General features: G+C 43.5%; 1 protein-coding gene across 2 annotated transcripts in view; it reads right to left on the bottom strand.

The window, feature by feature from the left end:
- The window catches only part of Dph5 (diphthine methyl ester synthase), a 57066-nt gene extending 32752 nt beyond the window's left edge, over nucleotides 1-24314 (bottom strand). The window contains exons 1-5 of one of the 2 annotated variants that reach the window (XM_070523146.1): nucleotides 24028-24314; nucleotides 23377-23437; nucleotides 19899-19962; nucleotides 16340-16448; nucleotides 4032-4152 (exon numbers count right to left, since the gene is read on the bottom strand). In XM_070523146.1, coding sequence (XP_070379247.1) covers nucleotides 4032-4152; nucleotides 16340-16448; nucleotides 19899-19962; nucleotides 23377-23437; nucleotides 24028-24162 — 490 coding nt within the window. In that variant the 5' untranslated portion in view covers nucleotides 24163-24314. Of the gene's footprint in view, nucleotides 1-4031; nucleotides 4153-16339; nucleotides 16449-19898; nucleotides 19963-23376; nucleotides 23438-23938 lie in introns of both variants that reach the window. The other variant, XM_070523147.1, reaches the window with a different exon arrangement.
- Between the last annotated feature and the right edge of the window lie 2757 nt (nucleotides 24315-27071).

Raw genomic sequence — 27071 nt, 5'->3', positions numbered from 1 at the left:
CGATCTTGTCGGCTCGTATGAACCTTGGGATAGACCTCAGACTCTGCCCAGGCGGCGCTGCGGAAATACCCTTCACCAGCGCCCCCATTGCAGCCTTGGCGCAAACTGAGTAGTGCAAGAAGAGCTGTCCGCAAGCGAAGGTGCATAGGCCACAATAGACCCCTCTCTTTCGTTTGTGTTGAGGCACGGTTTCTTAAAAATCAAGGACCTGGAAAGCTTCTTCCGCCCATCCACGCTTCGGAAAGGAAGCTCAGCAGGGCGAAGTACGTGTGCAATATAAAATAAAGTCTCAAGTGTTATTTCAGCGTGCTGCAACTCCCAAGTACAGAGAGCATCAGGTTTGTCTATATGCATATCAGCATAAAAATCTATGCATTACAAATTGGTTCATATTGAATATGTCCTGAACACAAGACTTAAGCACTTCATATATCTTTTTGTATTTTATCGTAATGTTTTGTCTCGCAATTATTTACAGAGAGTAAATCCTTTTATAGCCTTTTCCAGGGTAGCAAACAGAAAACGTTTTCCAAGGGAGCAAACAGCGTGCGATCATAACGAAAGTAAGCTTCCTACATTGCCTACAGCATCGCTGAGTACCTTAATTTGACCTTTTCGCAGACACTTCGAGCAACAAACGCGCACAAATAAATGTAAATAAACGAGACATTTTTTTCTTTACACACGTGCATTACTTCGCAATTACTCATCCAGTGCTCCTACAGCAACTTTATTGCTCACATTTGAAAAACGTAGTCGTGAAGGCTCGGCACATTGCGAAACGTGCTTGTTGTATCAGTTCAGGACATACAAAATACCGAAAGTAGAAAGGAGCTCGCGATACAACGATGCTCTAGAACAAAATTTTGAATTCATAAACGAACCAAAATGTTTGGTTAAGCTGACCTGCCAAATCTCTCTGTTACACTTGTTGAGTAAAGTGGAGGCGGACATCTGTTAAAAGGTGGAGACATCAATGGCACATATGCAGGATGGTTCGCAACATTGTTTTTTCTGTTGCCAACGAAGTGGCGGCTGCAGATTCTTGAGTTTTCGCTTGGTTACCACGGTCCTCCGTAAGGGCTACGCAACACAATTACAGAAGAACAAAATTGTCGCACTTTGTCATGCAAGCCGCTGTGTAGTGGGGAATGCAAGTAATCCGATTACCCAACAGGTTGAACGGCCCGTATCTAGCGCTCCCGCCTTTTCCCTTCATACGATCGCGATGTAAATCGGTAAAACTGAACGTTGTTATTCTGTCCTTCACGTTCATGGCAATTTACAACACAACAGTAGCGTCGATTGCGACATTTCTTCGTAGCGCACGGGGCTATCACGGTTGCTGTCGTTTCCGCCATCAGTCTGAAGAGTGAGCCAGCAAGCGCTTTATGGCAGTTCGGCGGCGCGTCCAACTAGCGTAGAAATTCATAGCTCTCTGTCTCGGTGTTAAATGCGCATAGCACTCGCAATATGGACCAAAATCTAGTTAAATCATTGTTTCGCAGTCACTAGCTGCATAGGCAACTTAGCAAGTGAGTAGGGCTTCTCAATACTCAATTACTGCCTCTTCGCACCAACAGGTGGCGCTACACGTCTTGCAAAACTCCAGAGTCTGAAATCCATAACCACCTCCTCTTTCTTGCAATAGGAAGCAGAGACGACTTTGTGCTTCACTTTTCGTGGACGCGTGTTCGGTTTCAAACTTTTTTTCTTTTAGAGAGGGTCGATCTGCCGCTTACGTTCGCAATACGATGAATAAAGAAATGGCATCTCAGCGGTTTTCAAAGTGACCCACTGACAAGCTCATCTGCTAGGCCTAGTTGCCAAAGCAACAGATAATCAGAAGGCGCCTCTCAGCACGTTGGCGCACTGAGCTAATGGGAGGGACGCGTGCATCGCGAGGTTCGTCAGACCGGCCCCTGACTGTTTCACATTTGCACTTTTTCTATGTGGCCATTGTCGGCGAGGATGCAGGGAACTGAAAGGCGGAACTTTTAGCTTTTAAACGATACCGAGATGGCGGCACTCAGCGGCAGAAAAGACGAGAAATAACTCTGAATTCTGGTGTTTCTGCGCGATTTTGGGGTCGTTTCTCGCCGTCCGCACTGACAGAGAGAGAGAGAGAGAAACATTTATTAAACGAAACAGTGTCCCGAGCGAGGCCGGGTATCACCCTAAGGTGGGAGGGCTCCTTAGTCCAGAAACCCTCTGGCTTCGACTGCCCCCTTGGCCCTGGCAACGAGTTGTCGTTGGTCTTCCAGGTCCCCGAGGGTTAGCTTGGCCTCCCACGTTTCGAATAGGTTGTTTGCTTCTATTGCTCGTTTTACGTGCGTTTCTGGTTGCATTTCACTGCCTTCCTGCCACGGGCATTCCAGGAGCAAGTGTGCCAGAGTGTCGGGTACGTTGCAAAGTGGGCAGAGGTAGCCGTGGAGCGTCGGGTAGAGGCGATGCATTATCGTTCCGTGCGCATATGTGTTACAAAATAATTTTTTTTTCGAAAACTTAGGGTGCGTTGTTGGGCAAATCGTTTTGATACAGTGTAGATTAGGCATTACACATTACAGACGCCGAAACAAGTAGTTCCTAAAGATTTTTTTTTTGCAGTTTTTGGTTTTTAGGACCTGTGCCCTCCTTTAAGACGGCATCGCTGCAAGAGGTAAGAGTTTGGATTTTTTGTGCAGTTTCGTTTGAGACCTATACCTTCGTTCAAGAGCAGCAAATGTGACGAAGACAACTAAATGCAGTCACCGATGGATTTTTTTTACTTCAAAAATTCGGACTTGATGGATATTCCAGACATTATAATGCACCGTCAGCGTTCCCATAGAACTAATGCATTTTCGCAACCGATTTTTTTGACAAATGTACGCCCTAATGTTAGATTTTCCGGACTAAATCGCCCGTTCCGAGCCACACTAACCGATCTTGGGGGCCGCCACATTGGGTTTTCTACTGGCTTGGCTTTCAGTGGCCCACTCTATGGCCTCCAAGATTGGGGCTTGCTTTTAATAGAGAGCATGCGACATCCTCCGGTCTCGGAGGCCATGCCCTCTCTTGGCTGACAAAATGTTTCAGGGGACGGCACTTTTTGTTTCTTTATTTTTTTCGGTCAGCACTATCCTCATAATTACTTAATATGGGATCCATTGATTTTTTTTTCTTTTTTTTTACTTTTGGTTGCCATTTTGCACGCAGTGTGTCTCGGAGATGTCACATCTTTGTGCATGTTTGTGTGGCTTCGCATTTGTGTGATTGGTACCACCTCGTGTGCGTTCACGTGAGCCAAGTGGTGGTGCGAAGAAACGTGGCTTGTTTCTTCTATCTCCATGGCGATCTCCAGCAACGCAACGGGGATCACCAATGCGTTGACGCTCTTGTCAGACAGTATACGGAGGCAACGTCACTCTTGCGCAAATCCAAGCGAACCTAATCGCCTTTGAGAGTAGTATGAGGCAAGGCATTATTATAGACTTCTTTTTAAAGCTGCTGTAAGCCTTATTAATTTTATTTTTGGGGGTGAAAGGGTTTTTCAGACTTTTCGATATTTCAGACTGTTTTTCGATCCCCGCGAGGTCGGGAAAATTGGTCGGCAAATGTAACGGTGTTCATAGTTAGCTGCTAGTGGTTGCGTGATTCTGCATAGCAACCCGAGTGCAGTTTAAGGCTTCGGCGAGTAGCCATTAGGCTGTCTCATGTTAGGTAAACAGCCTGTCGGACATCCCCCCAAAAAAGTGCTGGTCTTACACATGCAAATACAGTAACTGTTCAGGAATGGTGCACAGTGGGTTACGAGGGATGCTGCAGTGGAGGGCTCCTCAGTGATTCCCTCCACCTGGCACTTGTTAAGCGCGCACCTAAATTATGAACGCACAAGTGTGCTTCCACGTCACCCTTCATTGAAATGCAGCCACTACGGATGGGAATCGAACCCGTGACCTCGTGCCCTAAACAGCCAATAAACAATGACCACAACACTGCACAGCAGTGTACTGTGGCATGCAGTTCTGAAGAGGCAGAACTCTCCTTACCAAGCAGACAGAGTGTGTGGAGACCCCGCTTGCGGTTGGCTGCAATCTTGTCATAGTAGCTGTGCGGCCGCCACGTGTCAGTCCACATGACGATGGACACCGTCTCACCAAAGTTGTACAGCTGGATGGGAGGAAAAGGTTCGTCATATCATCATCATGATCATCGTTCTACTTATAGCCACTGCACAACAAAAGCAGCTCCTAGTGATCTCAAATTACCCCACAGTGCGTGAGCTAGCTACATAATCTAACTGTAAATTTCCTAACCCTGACACACGTTGATAATCCTCTGCCAGCTGCTGCTGACAACACGTGAAATAAAAAAATTGTAGAATCACCACGAACACACTTGGAGAGGGAAGGGGAAAATGCAACAGGCATATTTTAAAGCGTGTTCCCTGAGTACAAGTCTTTTGTGGGACACGCACATATGCAATTTATAAATGGTGATTTTTGGAACACGCACATATGCAATTTATAAATGGTGATTAACTTTATATACTCAGCACATAAGCAGCAGCAGCAAACAGAACAGCACAAACTGAATAGCACCACCTTAGCTTTTAGATAACAGTGAAGTTTTCATCAACTTTGCTGTTGCTGATGTTGCCTGCTCAAGGAACATGTCAGAATACACTTGCTCGAAGCAGGTACCCCCTTTGGTGTACTTTCACAATCACAGGTCTTCCAAGGGCATGGTCGAAAACCAAAAAGCTTTTTTTTTGCTTTGTTGAGCTGCTTGCTATTTTAGGTGTTTTACCCCTTCTCACAGAAGCGCTTCGCATGTTCACTATAAGATGTGGAGCATGACTTTCCACGTTTGTATCTCGCAAGAACACCACTGACAGCCCAAAACACCGAACGATGCATTTGTTTACATCGGCAGGTACAGCAACCAGTCCTCATACACTTAAGGTATAATGCTATAGCCGCTCATCGGTGACATCAGTTAATGTCAGAACATATCAAAACAGGTAGATCTCATGCATGTAAGCACCATTGCATCACTCTGAATTGCACTGATATGCGCGACCACACATCTTCAAAAATAGCGAGTGGGAGATCGACCGTAGTACAGGAGCGTTGTTATGCTGCCAACTTATCATTCTTCGCATTCTCTTCAAGCACACAATATGTTCTGTAATGTGGACATAGATCAGGACTTTGTGACAATGTGTGGTTTCCTTGCGAAAATGCTGGTGCCAGTATAGACAGCTGCTGCTGTATCGAGGGGCCTACGCTTGCTGCCCATTTGGGATACGAGGTAAACAGTGCACCTCGGAAGCTAAATAATGAGTCTGCCTGACAATATGCAAAAATACACCCATGTTCGTAGTCACATTTAATTTAGGAAAGTGCCAGTGAGTGCGGCGGGCAGGTTTCCGTTGAAAATAGCAACGAACCGATGATGATACTGCTCCATATCAGATGGAGCAACAACGCAAGGATGGAGCAACGACACAAAGGATGGAGCAACAACGCAACCAGTGGCAGGCCAACTGTGAGTCAACCGACTCCGAAGTCGTCACATCTGCAGATCGCTTTCAAGATATGGCACACGCGGCTGCGCAAACTACGCGGTTATTACCAGAGTACAAGCCACCCCCCTCCCCGCAACTTCCATCCCCCACTGCCTTCCCGCTTTCCTGCCTTGTGCACGATTCAGCTTACCATCTCACACTTTCGCTCGCACGTACAGCATACAGCGTGCAAGGACGATGTTATCACCCTTGCACTTTATATGGAACACCACGGCAACTATGATGGTAGAAATGCGCCTGGAGTGTCCATATCATTGCTTGCGCATGACCAGTGTTCCCAAATTGAAATGTCACTGTATATTTTTAGATCACTTATCGAATGAAAAGGTGCATGTTATACACCGGTGCGACTTACATACATTACTTTTTTAGGCAACACTGCCGTTTTGATGGGGGGTGAGACTTACTCAAAGGTGTGAGTTATATACCGGAAAATACGATAACAGTCTGCCCAACCACACTTGCTCTTTTTAATCTCAACAATGCTATCATCTATTCAGGTCTGCTCACTAATATGCACCATTTTCTTTCTGTTTCTTAACGTTACAAGTATCAATTTCTGTTCCACTAGTAATTTCCCAGTCTGTAGCTTCTCCTCATGTTATACTAAAGGTTTTCTCCACCTCGCTTATTGCTGCAAGCAAATACTAGTTCAATGTTAGAATAATGGCCACAGTTTAATAAAATGCACTAAATTCAACTTTTGACGATGCCATTTTCTTTCTGACAAGGCCATTCTCCATGATTCCCTTTAAGGGGGGACACAGATCTTAAAGACCAAAAAATCGTGAAAAAAATTTGTTTTTTTAAAGTGGTATTTGCATAATATACATACACTGCCGCATGTTCTGAACAAGTTTCCCACGTCATGCATCAATATTTTAGCCGCAATATCAATTTATGTAACCGCGGCAAGCTATATTTTGACAGAAAGAAGCATAAAAAGGGGGCTTTTTCATGCCACGCCGCTGCTTAACGACATATGCTGTTGCAGCCATCTTGGTCACGTTGGAAAGAACTGCTTCTCTTCTTAAATTTCCCGCCACATTTTCATTGGTCCCCCTATTCACTTATTAGAAATACTGCACCAAAAAAATGTCCCAGTGAGTGACCCCATTCGCCCATTCAGAGCACATGACTAAATAAAGTTCTGCGATTGGCTTAGGTGGCCGTCGGCTGCTGAGGCGCGCAGACGCGCTTGAAAATTTTACCGCAACACCATTTCGAAAGCCACTAGCGTAGCATGTAGTGATGTCAGAATGTCGGAAGTTTGCCACTCGAAACAAGTTTGGCAAGAAAAGAAAGCGAGCGTGCTACAACTTCAAAAAGTGCTCCCACCTTGCCAAAAAACACAGCGACGACCACCCGCCGGCGGTTTCAAGTGATGGCTGCGACGCGAGATGCAACCGACCTGACGAGAGCGAGCCAAGCCCAATGGTGTCGCCGGCTGATAGTGATTGCAGGAGCAGCGTTCGGTACGACACAAGGATGGTGCAGCCAGCAGAATTGCTCCAACGGCAGAAGCAAGCAGGGGAAAACCTCCAACAACTGGCGGGAACTTTAGCAACGAAGCGGAAATTGGACATGTGTACGAGCGTCAATGACAGTGCGGACAAGCCGGCAGAGATGGAGTCATGCTTTTAGGTTATCAGTGCAGTCTCTGTCATGGCTCTGCCACTTTTGACTCAGAGGAGCAAGAATACGGCCTTGTTGTCAAGCTTCTCGCCATTTGTGAAAACTGCGGTGATGTTTTTGAGTGGAGCTCGCCACACGTGAAAAACAGCAAAATGGTCAACCCCTTCACAGTGAACATTCTCACCGCTCGTGCGATGATTAGTACTGTAAATCGACAAACAGCGATGAACGATGTTTTCGCTGCAATGAATATCTCGCACCGTGGCCTTAAAACGTGGCAAGGCTAGCTACAGCAGGATAACTCAAGCAGAAGCTGGCGTCGGCATTGCCGTCTGCTGCCCAAAAGCTGAGGGCCACGTGTGCGCTATCAGTGAAGTCATTATATAATGACTTGAAACTTGTGAACTCCGGGAATATAGCGGTATCCTACGATGGCTCGTGGATGACGCGCAGCCATTAGTCGCACGTGAGAGTCGGCACAGTCATCAAATTGTTCTCTGGACTTGTGCTCGACTACGTTGTCATAAGCAACTTCTGGGCTGGGTGTGTAAGCGGCCCGAAACCTGGTGACCCGGACTACCAAGATTGGAAGGTAAGCCATATGTGCCAAAAAAATACAGAAAGAAAAGCAGGCGAGATGAACGTTGAAGCGGTGCTTATACTGTTCCAGAGGTCACTTCAGCTGCACAAACTGAGGTGCACCACAGTCCTCTCAGATGGTGATAGTCGCCCATTTCTTGCTCTCAGACACGCCAAAGTGTATGGCTTGCGAAAGTTGAGAAGGAAGACTGCGTGAATCACGTCCAAAAAAGGATGGGGACTGCTCTGCGCACTCTCATTGCCAAACACAAGTGCTTTGCTTCTGAAATACTTTGTGGCAAAGGAAAATTGACGGGCGATCCAATCACCAAACTCAGTGCCTACTATGGATGGTCATTAAAGTCCAACAAAGGGGATGTGAAGGCTATGCAGAAGGCTGTGATAGCAACATACCATTACATCACATCAAGGTTTCAAACCACAGTCTTTTCCCATCTGGTCCACACCCTTGGTGCCGTCGGAATGCTGCACAAGCAAAAAATGAGCCCATCCCAAAGCATCGATATAATTTGCCTCTCCATGTTTGTCAAGCCCTTCTACCAATGCATGAGCGCCTCTCAGAAGAAAAATTTCTTGAAAGGTGCCAGCACAGCATGACCCAAAACAATAATGACTGCTTACATTCCAAGATTTGGGCATTGGCACCTAAGGAACAGCATGCCTCATTTTTTGCTGTTGAAGCTGCTGTGGCTGAGGCAGTAATGAAATTTAATTAGGGGAACAAGAGAGCTTCATCTACTGTACTCCAGGAGCTTCATTTGAACCCAAGGCTACTGAACAGCATGAGAATGGCCGAGAAAGATAACCGGTGAACAGCAGCATCAACCCCAAGCATGCATCTGCAGAAAATCTGCAACAAAACCTCAAAAAACGCCATTTGGCTAGCTGTACGCAGAAAGATTACATCCCTGGCGGCTACTGACCATTTAGATATGTGGATATACCAATCATTTTTTTTATATTTGAATAAAAACGAGCTTGTCTGTTTTTTTGCGTTTTCTCAAAACATTAACTTTTTAATATTTGCATCCTTCAGGGAGCAATTTCGCAGTAATCGAGGCACCTAGAATTGTAATTTTTGTTGCAGTACTGAGCTTCATGAATAATGCACACAATGGTAGGACCAGATTTCTGTATCTCAATTTCAATATTTTTTTATTATCCGTACACTGAACAGCCACTATGAACCCATTATGAACAGAAAGCTTTGATGTGCTGTATAATTGTTAATAATTGTTATACCAAAAAATTATTCCTACCATTGTGAAGCGTATAGTTCCTAATATACAGCTATGTACCGTAAAGCAAGATTTTGAGGAGTAGATTTTGATCCATTGTTCCCAGAAACAATATTAATTATTTTAGTTAACTTTAGAACTAATTGGCATATTTTAATAACAACTGCATATTTGGAATCAGCATAAAAACTTAGCAAGACTGTGCAGTTTCATTAAATGCGGTAAAGGGGGTCTTAATGAAGGTCATAATACCAACTTCCTCCTTTAAACATAATAAAAAGTGGCTTCTGCACAAGAGGCTTTATATACTACGGGTGCATTCTGCAATTTTCTCCAGTTGTAATCTAAGAAGTGGTTTTCAAACATGAGGTCTTACATGATTGTGTTGTTGTTACCAGATGCGACGCCACTGCACACTACACACATGATGAATAATGTCGCAGATGTAATAGCAGATGTCACAGATGCTTAACAAGAAGATGCACGTTTTATTCATATTTCCCACACCACTTACTAAAGCGTTAAATCATAAGCAAGGGCTGAACTTATCAATAAAAATTCTTACTAATAGTTTTGCCAAGAATAAGCTTGTTTTGCCATGCTACATTTTTGTGTTTAGTGCATAAAAATACAAAAGGCTATGTCCATAAACACATGTTGGTCCTCGCAAGGCAAAAAAAAAATGGGAGAGTGCCCTCAGAGGTAACTGTTTTTTACCCAATTTGTGAACGACTGTAGTGCCGACAGCCTGACTATAACACATTGATTTCTTTCTCACAAGATTGCGCTATGTTCACATTCACGGGTAGCCTGCTTTCTTTTTTTCTGCGATACACACATGACCAGAATGTTATTGGCAGCATTATGTGGCTGCTGTGATGTAGTTAGCTCATATGGAACATGACTAGATATGTTCTTCCTCATTTCTTTTCTCTCTTCCCTTTTTTGCAAGAGAGAGAAAGCTATAGGGTGACTGCTGAATTGTAAAGCAACACTATGAATACTGCCTGCTGTTCCCTCTGAAACGCATGCCCACACACAACCATTCTTCGAGTCTGTGCTGCACATGGCAGAAACACTGGACAAACTGTGAAACGAAAGAGTTGTGTGGCAACCAAGTGATTAGCACATACGGCTGTCAACTGCATGTTGCCACCAGTGTTGCCACCCTAACGGATTATCTGCTACATCTACTTGACTCTGTGTCCTTTTAATGGAAAAAGTAGGCATTTGGAGACTTTTTACTGAAGTATAAGCTAACTTTTAGCAGACTGCGCATTTCTAGCAAATTTGAGCACATGATACTGGATTATTAGCCAACTTAAAAAAATGTGGAATCGCGGGTGGTTAGCACTCGTTAAAAGTTTTGATTTGGATGATAAGCGTGAGCAGCTTATCTGAAACTAAACTTGGTCACGCCTCACCTTATACAAGAATTGGTGTCATAGAAAGCAAATGAACGGGCGTCACGACTGTAGTGAGTGCATCAAGGACACAGAACTTCTGGTGTGAAATAAATGGGTGAAAACCCATTCTAGCAGACTTCACCACCTCAATGCTATACTGTACCCAAACTAGAAAGCTGAAGCTGAACAACAGTTCAACCACAAGAATTCATTTAGGACAAAGCTCCAAAGAAGCTTGCCCCCAGCACAGTTGCATACCATCGTCATCAGAGCTGGGTTGAAAACACACAAAAAAGGGGTGTTTTGACTACAAGCTTCCAGAGAGAGTTATCTGTCTCACTAACTGCACTCATGACGCTGTAGCAGAGCAACTATCGCCTCCAGAGTCGGTGAAGAAGACGCCTCACATGGTATCGGCCGTTCCCGAGATCCTGCGGCACCATGGGCGGTTGGCCTAAATAAACTGCGGCTACGGTACGGCTACCCCTTAACACAGCCTCCCACAATGCCTACAAAAAACGAGTGAGTCGTCGAATTCAACCGATGCTGCAAGCCGATCAGAACATCCGGTCTGCCAAGTGGGAGACCAGGGCCCACATACTGACGACAACGAACTAGCAATCATGTTTCGACAGTTCCACGCATATGTGCCTGCGCCAAAAAAACAGAAGCACTGTGGTCATAGAGAAAAGATACATACAGGAAAAAAAGTTACCACACCACCTTGCATATTTCTGCAATAATGCAACATTTTCTTCTACTCAGTGCTAATGTCCAACATGAGCTCAGCCACCATTTGAATTATATAGTTGTTCAGGCAGTGCAGCTTTTGCTCTCATTTGTAATTATTTACACTTCCTTTCATTAAACTTGTAATGTGTTAACTCTCGTGACTGCTGGATTTTCTTGCTATTTAGTATTTATTTTATTTTACTGAAGGTTCTTTTAACAAATATGTATGCTAGCGAATAATTTTGAGGTTTAGGTAGAAAAATTTGAGGATACTTACGAATTTTAGGACCCTTTCTGGAAGAAATTTTGGCAACCAAGGTGGCAACCCTGGGTGCCAGAGAGTCACAAAGTTCAGTTTGGAGTGGCAGCAGTAGATAAAATATTTCTTTTTCTTCACCATACCATAGAGAGACGCATTGGTAAAGAGCGGACACTCCTGTAGGGCCCTGCGGCCCAGTTACGACAATGCCGCCACCGCCCTGAACGGCTGCTCAGACCGCTAATTTTCAAGATTTTCAACTTCCAAGATTTTAGAGGCGTGGTTTAGCTCTGTTTTGGTTTCGATTTTGATAACCATGCTTTATATTCTGGTTTACTAAAAATGTTCAATACGTCGTCTCTAGCAGGGTCATCATCATCATCAGCCTAGTTACACCCACTGCAGGGCAAAGGCCTCTCCCATACTTCTCCAACTACCCCGGTCATGCACTAATTGTGGCCATGTTGTCCTTGCAAATGTCTTAATGTCATCCGCCCACCTAACTTTCTGCCGCCCCCTGCTACGCTTCCCTTCCCTTGGAATCGAGTCTGTAACCCTTAATGACCATCAGTTATCTTCCCTCCTCATTACATGTCCGGCCCATGCCCATTTCTTTTTCTTGATTTCAGCTAAGATGTCATTTACCCACGTTTGTTGCCTCACCCAATCTGCTCTTTTCTTATCCCTTAACGTTACACCGATCATTCTTCTTTCCATAGCTCGTTGCGTCGTCCTCAATTTCAGCAGAACCCTTTTCATAAGCCTCCAGGTTTCTGCCCCATATGTGAGTACTGGTAACACACAGCTGTTATACACTTTCCTTTAGGGGATAGCGGCAACCTGCTGTTCATGATTTGAGAATGCCTGCCAAACGCACCCCAGCCTATTCTTATTCTTCTGGTTATTTCAGTCTCATGATCCGGGTCCGTGGTCACTACCTGCCCTAAGTAGATGCATTCCCTTACCACTTCCAGTGCCTCGCTACCTATCGTAAACTGCTGTTCTCTTCCGAGGCTGTTAAACATTACTTTAGTTTTCTGCAGATTAATTTTCAGACCCACCTTTCTGCTTTGCCTCTCCAGGTCAGTGAGCATGCATTGCAATTGGTCTCCTGAGTTACTAAGCAAGGCAATATCATCAATCAGCGAATCGCAAGTTGCTAAGGTATTCTCCATCAACTTTTATCCCCAATTCTTCCCACTCCAGGTCTCTGAATACCTCCTGTAAACATGCTGTGAATAGCACTGGAGAGATCGTATCTCCCTGCCTGATGCCTTTCTTTATTGCGATCTTGTTGCTTTCTTTATGGAGGACTACGGTGGCTGTGGAGCCGCTATAGATATCTTCCAGTATTTTTACATATGGCTCATCTACACCCTGATTCCGTAATGCCTCCATGACTGCTGAGGTTTCGACTGAATCAAACGCTTTCTCGTAATCAATGAAAGCTATATATAAGGGTTGGTTATATTCTGCACATTTCTCTATCACTTGATTCATAGTGTGAATATGGTCTATTGTTGAGTAGCCTTTATGGAATCCTGCCTGGTCCTTTGGTTGACAGAAGTCTAAGGTGTTCCTGATTCTATTTGCGATTACTTTAGTAAATACTTTGTAGGCAACGGACAGTAAGCTGATCGGTCTATAATTTTTCAAGTCTTTGGCGTCCCCTTTCTTATGGATTAGGATTATGTTAGCGTTCTTCCAAGATTCCGGTACGCTCGAGGTTATGAGGCATTGCGTATACAGGGTGGCCAGTTTCTCTAGAACAATCTGACCACCATCCTTCAACAAATCTGCTGTTACCTGATCCTCCCCAGCTGCCTTCCCCCTTTGCATAGCTCCTAAGGCTTTCTTTACTTTTTCTGGCGTTACCTGTGGGATTTCGAATTCCTCTAGACTATTTTCTCTTCCATTATCGTCGTGGGTGCCACTGGTACTGTATAAATCTCTATAGAACTCCTCAGCCACTTGAACTATCTCATCCATATTAGTTATGATATTGCCGGCTTTGTCTCTTAACGCGTACATCTGATTCTTGCCAATTCCTAGTTTCTTCTGCACTGTTTTTAGGCTTCCTCCGTTCCTTAGAGCCTGTTCAATTTTATCCATATTATAGTTCCTGATGTCCGCAGTCTTACGCTTGTTGATCAGCTTAGAAAGTTCTGCCAGTTCTATTCTAGCTGCAGGGTTAGAGGCTTTCATACATTGGCGTTTCTTGATCAGATCTTTCGTCTCCTGCGATAGCTTACTGGTTTCCTGTCTAACGGCGTTACCACCGACTTCTATTGCGCACACCTTAATAATGCCCATGAGAATGTCGTTCACTGCTTCAACACTAAGGTCCTCTTCCCGAGTTAAAGACGAATATCTGTTCTGTAGCTTGATCCGGAATTCCTCTAGTTTCCCTCTTACCGCTAACTCATTGATTGGCTTCTTGTGTACCAGTTTCTTCCATTCCCCCGTCAAGTCTAGGCTAATTCGAGTTCTTACCATCCTATGGTCACTGCAGCGTACCTTGCCGAGCACGTCTACATCTTCTATAATGCCAGGGTTCGCGCAGAGTATGAAGTCGATTTCATTTCTAGTCTCACCATTCGGGCTCCTCCACGTCCACTTTCGGCTAACCCGCTTGCGGAAAAAGGTATTCATTATCCACATATTATTCTGTTCTGCAAACTCTACTAATAACTCTCCCCTGCTATTCCTAGAGCCTATGTCATATTCCCCCCCCCTGCCTTGTCTCCAGCCTGCTTCTTGCCTACCCTGGCATTGAAGTCACCCATCAGTATAGTATATTTTGTTTTGACTTTACCCATCGCCGATTCCACATCTTCATAAAAGCTTTCGACTTCCTGGTCATCATGACTGCATGTAGGGGCATAGACTTGTACCACCTTCAATTTGTACCTCTTATTAAGTTTCACAACAAGACCTGCCACCTTCTCGTTAATGCTATAGAATTCCTGTATGTTACCAGCTATTTCCTTATTAATCAGGAATCCGACTCCTAGTTCTCGTCTCTCCGCTAAGCCCCGGTAGCACAGTACGTGCCCGCTTTTTAGCACTGTATATGCTTCTTTTGTCCTCCTAACCTCACTGAGCCCTATTATATCCCATTTACTACCCTCTAATTCCTCCAATAACACTGCTAGACTCGCCTCACTAGATAATGTTCTAACGTTAAACGTTGCCAGGTTCAGATTCCAATGGCGGCCTGTCCGGAGCCAGGGTGCAAGAGCTTTAATATTTCATTTTGAAGCGTGCCGTGCAAATGTGCATAATGAACATGCGGATCACCAACACTTTACTGGAAAAGCCACTAATCTTTGCGAAGAACCTGCAAGGCTGAATCATCTCATGCAGACTGGAAAAATGATGCAATCAGGGCTCTCTATATTGCAATTCTTTCACCGTTTCTTAGCCGCTTTTCTCAATTGCACACAATAGGAAGCAGTGGTGCCATACAAAAAAGTATTTTTTTCTTGTTTACATATGGATTTGGACAGAAAAAATACTGGCTGACACACTTGATAAATACACAAACTACAAGAAGAATGTTTTAGAAATGACAGGCAACACCTCAATTAAAAGTAGCAGTTGCGAACTGGTCCAGGCGCATGCAGCCAGGTAAACATCATTCACAAAACGATCCCAAATGTGCATTACACTGCTCAAGCCATGCCAAATGAAATGTTTGTGTGATGGTACCGGTAAGCCACATATAACAAGTTCTGTGCTTTAAACCGATGGTCTTGTGAGTGAATTTTGGAAAATTACACATGCAATGTAATGCAAATGTTCTTCTGGAAAAGATTAGGTACAAAAACAAATGGGTGGCTGCGTGGTAAACGGGTGCCATGGCTCAGATTCTATGGCACACGCCCAAAATATGCTCACCCAGCATAACAGACATCTTGCTAACAATGTTCTTAACGCAAGAAACGGCAAAATTATCTCTGCAGAGAAAAGGAAACCCCTCACCACACAAGAGAGGCGACACGTGGAATAAAAGCACAGTGGGGTGGGCGCAACCAACGGCACATGACCAGCACAGCATCAATGTCTCTATGGAAACAGGATGCGTGGCTGTAACCCCGTAGATGTGTGATAACCAATCTACCTTTGAGGTAAAGTGGAGGCGCAAATTGCTAAGCCGCCTAGTGGGTGGCCATACCCTTACTTGCTCAGCTGCGAAACGGCTTGAGTGTCCGCTCTTTTTGTGGGTATGTACCTCGATGGCCATATGATGAGGCATTCCCACACAGCAACACTGGTAAACTCTGTATAGTCATGTATTTTTGTTTACCAATGTTTGAGTGCTTCTCCTAGCATCGACATAACTGGATGCCGTCAACTAGCGACAGGATAACCACAATCAGCTAAAATATTATCTGGCAAATGGAAACAAACTAGCAACCTGGCAGTGCTGATATAGAATAGACAACAGCCATTGTAAGGACACAATTATACTTCTTGATGTTACAGTTGTGGTTGCAGTATGCACTTTTGAGCTATGCCCTCAAAAATATTAGCGTATATCGAAGCTAAACGATACAGCAGTCTGGCAACCCTGATGAGTGATGAAGTGAAGCATATTCCACATGGTCAATGCGTGCGATAAGAGCATGGGTTCACTTTTGCATCCATCTCGGCAATCAGGCAAAGATGAGTTTCCCATATTCATATTGGGCCCCTCTATTCTCAGTTACAATGATAAACTAATAGCGGGACGACCATGTTATGGCCCCTTAAGGAATACAAATTAGTGGGTTATGTCTTCCCTAAAAGCAATTTAGTCCAGCAAGGTACTATTTCGAGTGCCAGTGGTACGTACAAGGAGCACTTTGCTGAAATGTGAAGAGCCAGCTATGCGTACCACAAGCGGGTTTCTCACCTGAAGGCCACAGCAGCCAACTGCAGTCAAGATGGAGGCATTGTGCACGACCCGAGTCTGGACACCCAGCTCATGAGCACGGAGCATCAGGTCAGAGTGGGTTGTAGCGCTGTGTGTCGCATTTGAACCAAGAGTCAACTCAAACACTGAAGAGACATTAATCAAGATTAGTGTACTAGGTTGAGCTACACAGTCACACTTATAGCAATACTGGTTTTCACAATATATCAAATGTAACACTTGCACCCATGACACCATGAAGTTTTTTGTGCGTTTTATGGTAACATAAGCCCCTTACAATGTTTCCATGGTGCATTATGGCTTATAGCAATTAAATCTGGCTACTGGGTGTCTGCACCTAAAGGCAAAAAAAAAAAAGCGAGCCATCGCACCTGCATTGTTTGCCACGCACACCACTCGGCACACCTTCTCTGCATCCCCAGCCTCGTGCGCATCTCCTTTCTACACCTCTGAAACACGAGTCGGAGGGGTGAGAGGGACATGGGAGAGAGGAGCACGAGGCTCGAGGTGTGGCGAAGGTGTGCCGAGTTGTGTGCGTGGCAAACAACGCAAGTGCGATGGCTCGCCTTTATTTTTTAAGCACCTTGCATTCTTTTTCCTTTCGGCGCAGACACCCAGTAGCCAGATTTAGGGGAACAGTATAGCAGATGGTTTACCTTACTGTAGAACACACACAAAATTTCACGGTTCCACCAACCACAGTTACAAGTGGGGTCACTCAGCTGTGCTTCTTTCTGTCCAATTAAAATGTTTGTCGGCAGGCCCCTCGTTGTTTGCACAAGCTGGCTACAACAATTAGCAGTTATAGCAATGGAATTTTTTTGACACTTGAACATGTTATAAGGGGGTTATATGTTATAGTTGGTACAAGTATAGAATGAAAAATGTTTCCAATCGAAAGAAACCACCCTCAGCGACTTCTGGAACCACCAACAATGGAAACATCAATAGAAGGCCTTCCCAGTAAAAATGCAGTACGTATGCTGTAATTACACACACACCCGTCGTCGCCTGCCACTGTACAAGCACAGACATGCCCTATAAGTGTACAGACTGGCCTTCACATCTATTTTGGACATGTCTACGGCAATTTGAACTCTTGGGGGCTGTAAACAGCATGCACTCACTTTTTTAGAATGGCCCAATTTTTCAGTCGTATTTGCAACCGCTAGGGAGTCCGAAAAGTCAGACAGTGACTATACCAGCTATTGCAGCGATACAGCTGGCTTAACATAATGTTTGAAAGATACCAAGGCTACGTTCTCGTGTACACTGATGGCACACAGAAAGCTCATGATCAGCATTTGCTACTCCAAAGCTGCACGAAAAACATGCCTGCCAATTAAGTCATCTTTCGTCATCAATGACATCAAAGCTCGTAGACCCATCTTACCAGCCGTCGGCTTCAAACTGTCAAAGATGCTAAGAAAACGGGTCATCGTCACTGATTCCTCGATGTATCTGACGTATACTGAAAATACTACTCTAGGACAAATAGATGCGTGTCTGGCCTACAGTCTCCTAAAAAGACCTTGCTTAGGATGCCGGGTTAACAACCGATATTCCAGTCGCTTCCAATTCAATGCGAGATTAAAGGAAATGAAATGGTGGATGCTTTGGCAGGAACAGCTCATGGCAATATCGGAAGCCCACGTAGTTCCCATGATCCAGTCGGACACATGGAGAATTTTACGAGGTCTCATGAATGAACTGCGTGTGCTAAACTGTTTCGCAGTGCCCAAAGCCATCAACCTTATAATGCAGTACCAGCTAGACACTCAGCCTCCGCAATGCCCTCTTAGATTGTCTCTTCCTCAGAAATGCTTGCACCAAGGACGTCCCACTTTGAATTAGGTTCTCTCTATGATCGTGTGGCTACGACGACATATACCACCTTCTATTTGACTGTCCCCGGCAAAGACATGATGTCGTGCAAAACCTCGGAATAGAAAAACAAGCGAAAGGAAAGAGCAGATTGATACATGGGCCCCACACTCACAACTGTTTGCTTTGATAGAAACTGTGCTACATATACATATGTACAATGCAAACATGCAATAACAAGGGGCGGCAAAGCGTAGAACACACTATCAAAGGAAAGAACTTATCAATCACATTTCAGCATCATATAAAGAAAATGAGGTTTGGCTGACACAATCTTGGCCAATAATTAGTATGTGAGAAGCTTCTTACAACTCCCAAAGTTTTATCTTTGCTTTTCCTGTGATCGTCACATCAGAAAAATGCAGTTCACAGATGCAAGATCGTTAATGTCTTGAAAGCTCCGTATTCAGATCCTGCTTTAAACTTCAAAAAAAAGATCAATCTAGCAAGCTTCGAGTTATTCCTGAACTAAAACACCCAAAATACAACTAAATACTTCGAAATCAGTGTGATCCCATTGATGGACCAGAGTCAAGGTTTCCATGTGAAAGTGAAAAAAACAATAACCGACTGACTTGCCTTGCACTTCTCTTGAAACAATCAACCATCTCCCAGCAAAGGAATGAAAATACAATTTTGAAAGCATATTAAGCAATCTGAACTGGTTCAGTGTAGTTCTTTAACATCTGTCTAAGCTCACAGGCATTACAGGCTTTCTTTGACGAAGAGCATGAATTGTCCCTATCTATAATGAGATTTCTCCGTGCTTGCTTCTGTAATACAGCAAGCTTCAGTTCTGATGTTTAAAGAAATTTGACTAGTAGCCGCTGTGTTTACCCCACGGTGGCAAGTGTAAAGCGGCGTTTTTAAATGTTAAAATCAACCGCACAGAGCTCTTCGGGCAATGTTAGCTGGATGTCAAAGGGTAACATTGCGTTCAGATGTTTATGGCAGCAATGTTTAGCAATTAAAAAAGGCTCTAACATGTCAAGAAAGTATTGCATGACCCATTTACCTTACCTGCACATGAGAACTCATGCACACATTCATTCACGCAAAGCATGTCAGCGCTACAAAAAAGAAAAGTTCGTGCCTTTACATGCTCTTGAAAAAGAATGCAGAGACTGTGCAGAACCAAATAATTGATTGCACTAACAGCCTGACTGCAACATACTGTTTCAAATGACCGCAGATATACGGCTTGGAGATTGGTTTTTGACTAAGCACCACCGTGCACTACACGGTAACTGTTGTTACTTTGTGCGTCTGCAAACGTGCAAAATTATCTTGCAAGTGGTTCTTCAGGTCATGGGTGACATGGTTAAGTTTGGAGCTCCTTGCCGGTCAGATGCATTAGACAGGAACAAACCCTCCAAAGTTGTGCACCCTTGCAAATGGAATATGCAGGAGGCATTTTGACAGCCATAGCTTCTTTTGTGGGGACTACTGCGGCTTGAGTGGTGGCATGCTGTGCTGGTGCACTGCAGGTGCGCTATGCTCAGAGGCAAGCATTGAGTCAGCCTCCAGCCTGACATCCTAAGCCTCGAAGGCCTTTGAATTGTCTAATAATCTACTGAATTATCCCTTGGTGATGTAGCCATTTCATAAATTTTTTAAAAATCAAGATATTCTACCAAGTAACACGAGAACATACCCAAGTGGATCACCAACGACAAGAAATGCCACATCATCTTGCACAGCAGCATCAAGCATTTCGGCTGTAAGTGAACAATGGAAGAGTTGTTCTACAAGCATGAAACAGAGACAAAGAAAAGAAAACAGCTAAAAAGCTGCACACATTGCCTGTTGCAGTTATGAGGGAGCACATCTTGTTTAGCTTTCTCTATGAAATTATGGCTATCCATTTATACACAGCTTTCCCATGTAAATTAGAAGCAATGTCTACAACTGCATGAAATTAGGCTGCCCTTGAATATATGCAGCCTTTTGTTTATGCAGTGACATGCAACTGCCATACACTACAAATTTCTGAAACTTAGTAGAAAAATGTGACAGTGCTCCTTTCTGGCTTGTTAATATATGCATATACAGGGTGTCCCAGCTAAGTTTAACCAGAGTTTAAAATATGCAGATGCCACGTAGCTGGACAGAACCAAGGTAATGTTGTTTGCTGTTGCTTGGAGATAATGAGATTATTTTTTAAATGGTACTAAATTACATAATTACTCCTAATATAATTATTTAACTTCTCAAATATATTTAGATGAAAGTGTGAATGAGAAAATCATAGAGCGACATGACAAGCTCCCGATACAGCCTTCTATTTCTAAATACGTGCTACATAAAAGTGTTTTCCCAAGCGTGAAAGAAGCCCACGAATACACGCAAAGTGCCTCGAGTGGCCAGCGGCACAGTAATTTTACATGCATCTGCGGGCTTCTTTCACGCTCGGAAAAGCACTTTTTTCGTAGCACGTATTGAGCAACAGAAAGCCACATTGGGAGTTTTTCATGTTACTCTACAATTTTCTCATCGATACTTTTAATCTAATCACTATACTTTAGAAGCTGATTAATTAAGACTAATTATCTAATTAGGCGGTGTCTATGCACTACAACCACAAGACTGCCCCCCTAAGTTTCAGTGACATGAATAGTGTCTCCTGCTTCAGCCACACTGCACTTGGTGCCCATTTTGAAATGGTCAACTAAAAGGTACTGGAACTGATTATTCGAGGGGTTTTCGAGGAATTGAGGTACTGTATCATCAATGAGATGACAGCTACCTAAAGATGTAAAAAAAGTGACATACTAAAATTCTGTGTCAACTCTCCTTTTATCGAGAACACGAGATCAGGCTATACTGGTAAATTGCTGTTTCAAAAGTCTCCGCACACTCCTCACACGGAAGAGTGCCATTTATGAATCACTGTAGTCTGTGACACCACTGTGATGTCACAGATTTCGTGCCATTTGCCTTCTTTTTGTTGCAGAAGATGCTGCCAAAATTGCCAGGTCCTGTATGGGCCTGAGTTGCCACAATCTGAAAGGCCAGGCCAAACACACAACAAAGTCTTTTGTGCCATCTAGCTGAGGGAGTGAACTCTGAGTGAACTGAGGGGTGTCAAGCGAAGATGGGTGTCAATTCCTCAAGCTTGAATATCCTCCTTCCTTAGTAAATACATTGACAAATTGTTTCTGATGTGTTGCAATGCTTTGGAGAGTTTTTGAATGGTTAAAAAAATGTGGAAAACAAACCAATAGATTTCTCACAGGAAACAATAAGAAAACTTGTCCCGTAGACTGGAACCTCAGAACAAACCCGTCCATGGAATGAATCAAGTTCATTATGCGAGGCACTACGGTACACTAGTAACTAATGCTGCAAAGTGTCAACATTCGAAGTAACAATGTCGAAAATATTTTTCCAAAACTTAACTGGCCAGCCTTATTGATATAAGTGATCAAAAAATATGAAGTGTGCTCATATTCCAACTTCTTACTTTTTCCTTTTCAGCGTGTTTTAGTACCATTTATGTAAAACCCAAATTGGCAGCTCGAATGAAGAGGAATGTGCCTGCTGCAATCAATTAGATTTGAAACATAATGGTAGCACTCTCATCATTCCTCGGCTTTAATGTTGTTGCATATAAAGGTATATCCACATAACAAATTTATTTCTGCAAAAGAATTGAGAGCTTGGTGAGCTAGTACATTTTGGGAAACTACCAATAGCACGCACAGGATGGTATGCAGGAGCACAACCTGCAGACACAATACAGAGGAAGTGTCCGTGTTGTGTTTTTCAGCATTCTGCAAGCACTGTCACTATTTTCTCAATTTATTTCTGCAAAGCTGCGATTAACTGATCTGTCTGCCAGTGTATCATAAACTCGCACTGCGGAGCAAGAATTCCAAATCATTTTTGCAATACTGGTGACATTATACGAGGGCAAATCGAGGGAAAATCAGAATCCTTGCCCTATTTTTTTTTTTTTTTAGTTTAGCCAAGTTACATGTGTAAATGCAAAATCAAGACATCCATTTCCAGCGGTGGACCTTTCTTGGACTGGCCCTGCCTTATCTGCCGGTAGTTCCGCGGCACAGTGCTGCTGTCAGTTGTTTAACATGGCGGTTGTGCTTCAAACATCCGCAGCGTACGTGTAACAAAGTGTGATTCGTTTTCTACGGAGCAAGGGACGAGTGCCCATCAAAATGCACAGCGAAATGCACCCCACGTACGGGGCAGTGATTTCCACATTTTTTATTCATTGAAGAAGTCCCTGGCAGGACAGCAATTCACATGAAGCCAAGACAACAGTCTGACGGTGGTCCCACAGTCAGCCGGACGAATTCTACCACAGCAGCACCTCAAATTTAGTGCTGTGAAGGGACAAATGTCTGAACCTATGTGGGGACTATGCGGAAAAAGCGTAAGGTACGTAGAATAGTACATATATTTGCAATTACCTGTATGTACCTTTCTTTGGCTAATAAAAAATAGGGGAAAAGACTTCCTTATTCACCCTCGTACGAATTAGTCACACCATAGAAATTTACGATTAGTCTGTCCAAAGCGGTTACAGCTTGTGGGAGCTGGTGCGTGCCCATCTTAGCGAATGTTCTTCATGCACACAGAAAACATCTGACATCCAAGTCCTTCCGAGAAGCTTCAATCGCAGCCGAAAAGCCCTAATCATTGGCTTCAAAAGGACTACAATGGTTTGGCATCCCATTATACTCATGCGATGTTGACAGCATACTTTGATATTATTTCGGCCCACCATAACACCTGGCGCACTACTGTGCTGCATATTTTATGATTAAAAATTAAAATAGGTATGTCAGTCATCTATGCATGTTCGGATTCAACAATCTAAACAGTTCATAAGGCTTAATCTTAAGACATAGTTGGTGATCTGTCTGACATACACATCCCAGAAAATATTTTGTGAAAATTACAAGCTCTACCAGGAACACCTTTTTCAGAACGCTCGTAGATGTCAGAAGCTTTAAATAGCGTTTCTTTTTTCTTTCCCCGAAGAAACAAAATGCTGCTGGCTTTAACTTCCAGTAGGAATATTTGAGGCCACCATAAATGAAAGAGTACTTGCACAACCCACAAGACATGCGTAACCAACACCCAAGAACAAGTTCAAACATTGCACGCACCACATCCTTGCTCCACAAGTTCGCGGTCGGCAACTATGAGTTGTTTTCCGTAAAATTCTTCCTGGAACAAAGTTATTCGTGAGCACAATGGTGAGAAAATATCTGCAATTTAATTCCAACAGCACTTACACACCAAATTAAATCTAAACTCTAAATTCTTGAGACTGGTGGACACTACGTTCTACGACAGTTGACGCTAAAATTGGAATAGTTTTAAATATGGTAGTAATTACGGTGAATACGCGTTCGCGGTGAACAAAAATGATATCGAAGGGCAACGTAACGTTAACAACCCCCTCGCATAACAACCTGTTTTCAGACAGATCAAATCTGAATGGTACCGCAGGCAGTGTAATACTGCCGTTTGCGCTCTCTCATATATCGTAATTACCATCCTTAATGAACAAATTTTGACACTACATGTTCTCCTTCATCATTACTTAGAATTTGGAAGCCAAACACAAACACGTGTCTCCCAACTCAATAAATTGAAAGCAACCATTGTCGCTATCCGCGGGTAGTAAGCACACTGGCGTAGTATTTCACACACTAGCAAACGCACCATGAAAGCACTCTTCGCCTACGACACTCATTAATTCACTGAAAGTCGCTTGAAGAAGCGACACTCTACACGAGAACAAACAAACTCACTAGCTGCGCTAAGCCGACTGACAGCACCGATGTGTACGACTCGAGGTACACCTTCGAGCATTTTTTGACTATCTCTAAACCTTTGATGGTTATGTCTCGAACATCTCCGAGGCCGAGGCCGACGAGGTAAAGCATCTTTTGCTGCAGTTTAAGGCCACCCTGCTGACATGTGCGAAAGCTTTGCGGCTGCAAACAGCCAAACTAGGGTGTACTCGTAGGGTACGATGTATAGACAGTGGGACATGCGGCTGGGGCGGCGCAAGACGCGCAGACGCGCACACGTGCTCGCTGCGCGTAGCACAGGGCTGACAGACCAGCGGCTCAGTGGTGGCGAAAACGTTCGTCTGTGGCTTTGAGAAAAGTTTATCCTTAATTTCAATGTGGCTAGCCTTTTCTATTTAATTTATCAATGTTAGAGCCAGCATATTGTTTTTAACTTGAGAAATGTGCGCCGTTTCCATCTACACATCCTTATGCATTGGCTAAGCAAAGCTACATCAATGATCAACATCACGCGCGATAGCGTCTGCTTGCCACCGACTGCAGTCATGCTGGGTTTGCCCGCTGATCATCGGCATTGCACGACGTTGCCGGTGAAAAGAAAGCGCACTGCTATAGGTTTGGAAATGAAGTGCTTCTAACCGATAAGGCGATCGTCGCGAATGTGCTTGCCTCGGATAGCAACAGTGATGGTCACGACGGCAGTGCTGACGCGGTAGTTCAGGCTGCCCCAACGTTGTCCCCGCAGGTAGTCCTGTAGATGATTCAGTCCCTCATGGGCTTGTTTTCGCGAGGTCCTTCCGCTTCACTAAACGGAGCACCTGGATGCCTTGGAGAAGGATGTTTGCAAGCTTCACATAAAGCATGCAAGGCTGATGGACATGGGGTTTTCTCGTGCAGGCCAGTGAGAAGTACGTGGCGAGATGCCTGTGACGAGCTCGCCTCAGCATTTCTTCTGGATTTCTCAAGCTGACAGACTACTGCAGCAACCATATCGCATTTTTTAAAAGGCCCCTTTTGGGGCTATCAAAGCATTGCCTCGGCGGTACTTGCATATCGCTTGCCACCCGTGATCCCTCTCTGCAGTTGTAGCAGTGCCACTCTTTAACACCGGCTGCCACAGCTTGTTACATGCAATCGGAGTGCCCAGGAGGCAGTTAAATGAGTGAACACAATCAGCAGCAGGATGAAGGAACGTGGTGAGGAGAGGCAGTGGCTTCCCTGCCATTATAGTTTTATCACATCAGCTCTGGCATCCGCCGATTTTGATATTTTTGTGGCACTTAAATATTGTTATAAGTGGGTTTGACTATATATTTCCCGGATCAGCCTATATGTTTTGTAGAGTAAAACCACCCTTCTAGTTCCCGATTTATGCACGTACAGTTCGAACAACGGTATCTGGGTTTAATTCGGGCCTTTTAGCTCTAATTGTGCACTGTTCCGTAAGGAGCTTTATACTAACTTGATGCATCTTTTTGCTTCCAAACTTCATTTTGAAGCCTTTTTCGTTGTCGCACTTGCACTAAAAAGCCTCAAATTGTTTTATTTTGACGAAAGTCGCCAGAACATGGGGGCCAGATACTCACGATCCCAGGACTCCCAAACAATCTGAATTCGCCAATGAAGACCTTGTACTTAAACAAGGAAACCTAAATTTGTTTAGTGCAAACAAGCAAATATACAATACACCACTACACTTCTAATAATCAATGTATTAGTGCAGAATAAACGAAATGAGTTATTCACAAAGACTTAATTATTTTGGACTGATTCACTGTTTCTCTTTAGTCTCCCTTTAGACGGACTGATGGCCTAGTTGATAATTCACGACTTTTCAGTGCACTAAAAAGAAAACACAGAAAAAATGAGGACACATACAAATCACAACTTTTTTCAATGCTTCATTTTTTTGTGTCCATGTATGTTAAAGTACGTTGCTTATGGCTAAGTTATATTTAAAGGCAATGAGAGGAATGTTAGCAACGATGCACAGAGATGTTTTGAAGTGTGTTCGGTAATTAATGGATAAATTACAATTGCTAAGCATTCATTTTTTGTCTGGGTAGAGGCATTATTAAGTTTTCAAATCTTGCCCACTACCCCTAAAAAGTGAAGGTGGTAGCAATTCTATATTTGCAGAAAATTGGGGCCTTGTTATCAGTGGCATGTACTGAAATCTTCACAAGCATATTTTACAAACCATGCAAGTAGCATGCCCAACATCATGAAAGAACTCAATGTGCCACAAAGTTGACTTTCAGAGGGAATAATATCATGCATGATGCATGGGCGAAGTTTTGAGATTATCAGTTAAGCACAGCCTTTGCAAAAGCTTTGCATATATGTAGGAATCAAAATTACAGGGTCTCTTAATATCTCTCAAGAGGTGAATGGCAAAAGCCTACTCTTCCTTCTCTTATCATTCACCCCTTCTCTTTCTTTTAGTTATTCGTAATCAATTGTGGTCATTGCAAGCTGTTGTTAGACATGTTCTTCATATCATAGTCATCAGTAGTCATTACAAGTCACTTCAGTCATTATTAGTCATGTCTGTCACTAGTAAGCATTTTTAGTCATTTGTAATTAACTGTAGTCATTACGAGCTATTGTTAGACATATTGGTCATTTCGTAGTCATTACAAGTCATTAGTTGTCATTTTAGTCATTACTAGACATTTATAGTCATTTTTAATCAATTGTGGTCATTACAAGCCGTCATTAGACATATTGGTCATTTTGGAGTCATTAGTAGTCATTAGTAGTAATTAACCTCTACGAATCTCTATTATAATATTATCATTCACAGACTGTCACTATCAATCATTTTTCATTCTTTAATCTGTCTTCATATGGCATGATGATGCTTCAGCGGATACTCCGGCGATCAGGTCTGCTGACACAAATTTCATCATGAGCCTAGAAAGGCTTTCACCTTAAAAATGCACATTAATAAAGGTACTTGCATAATAATTTTGATTGCTGAACAAAATTTATCATAACTGCATTAAATGGTAATGAACGACCTTACAAATGCCATGACT

The sequence above is a fragment of the Dermacentor albipictus genome, chromosome 8, assembly GCF_038994185.2.
Source record: "Dermacentor albipictus isolate Rhodes 1998 colony chromosome 8, USDA_Dalb.pri_finalv2, whole genome shotgun sequence".
Lineage (NCBI taxonomy): Eukaryota > Metazoa > Arthropoda > Arachnida > Ixodida > Ixodidae > Dermacentor > Dermacentor albipictus.
The sequence above is the reverse complement of the archived record's forward strand: the minus strand, read 5'-3'. Positions and strand labels throughout refer to the sequence as shown.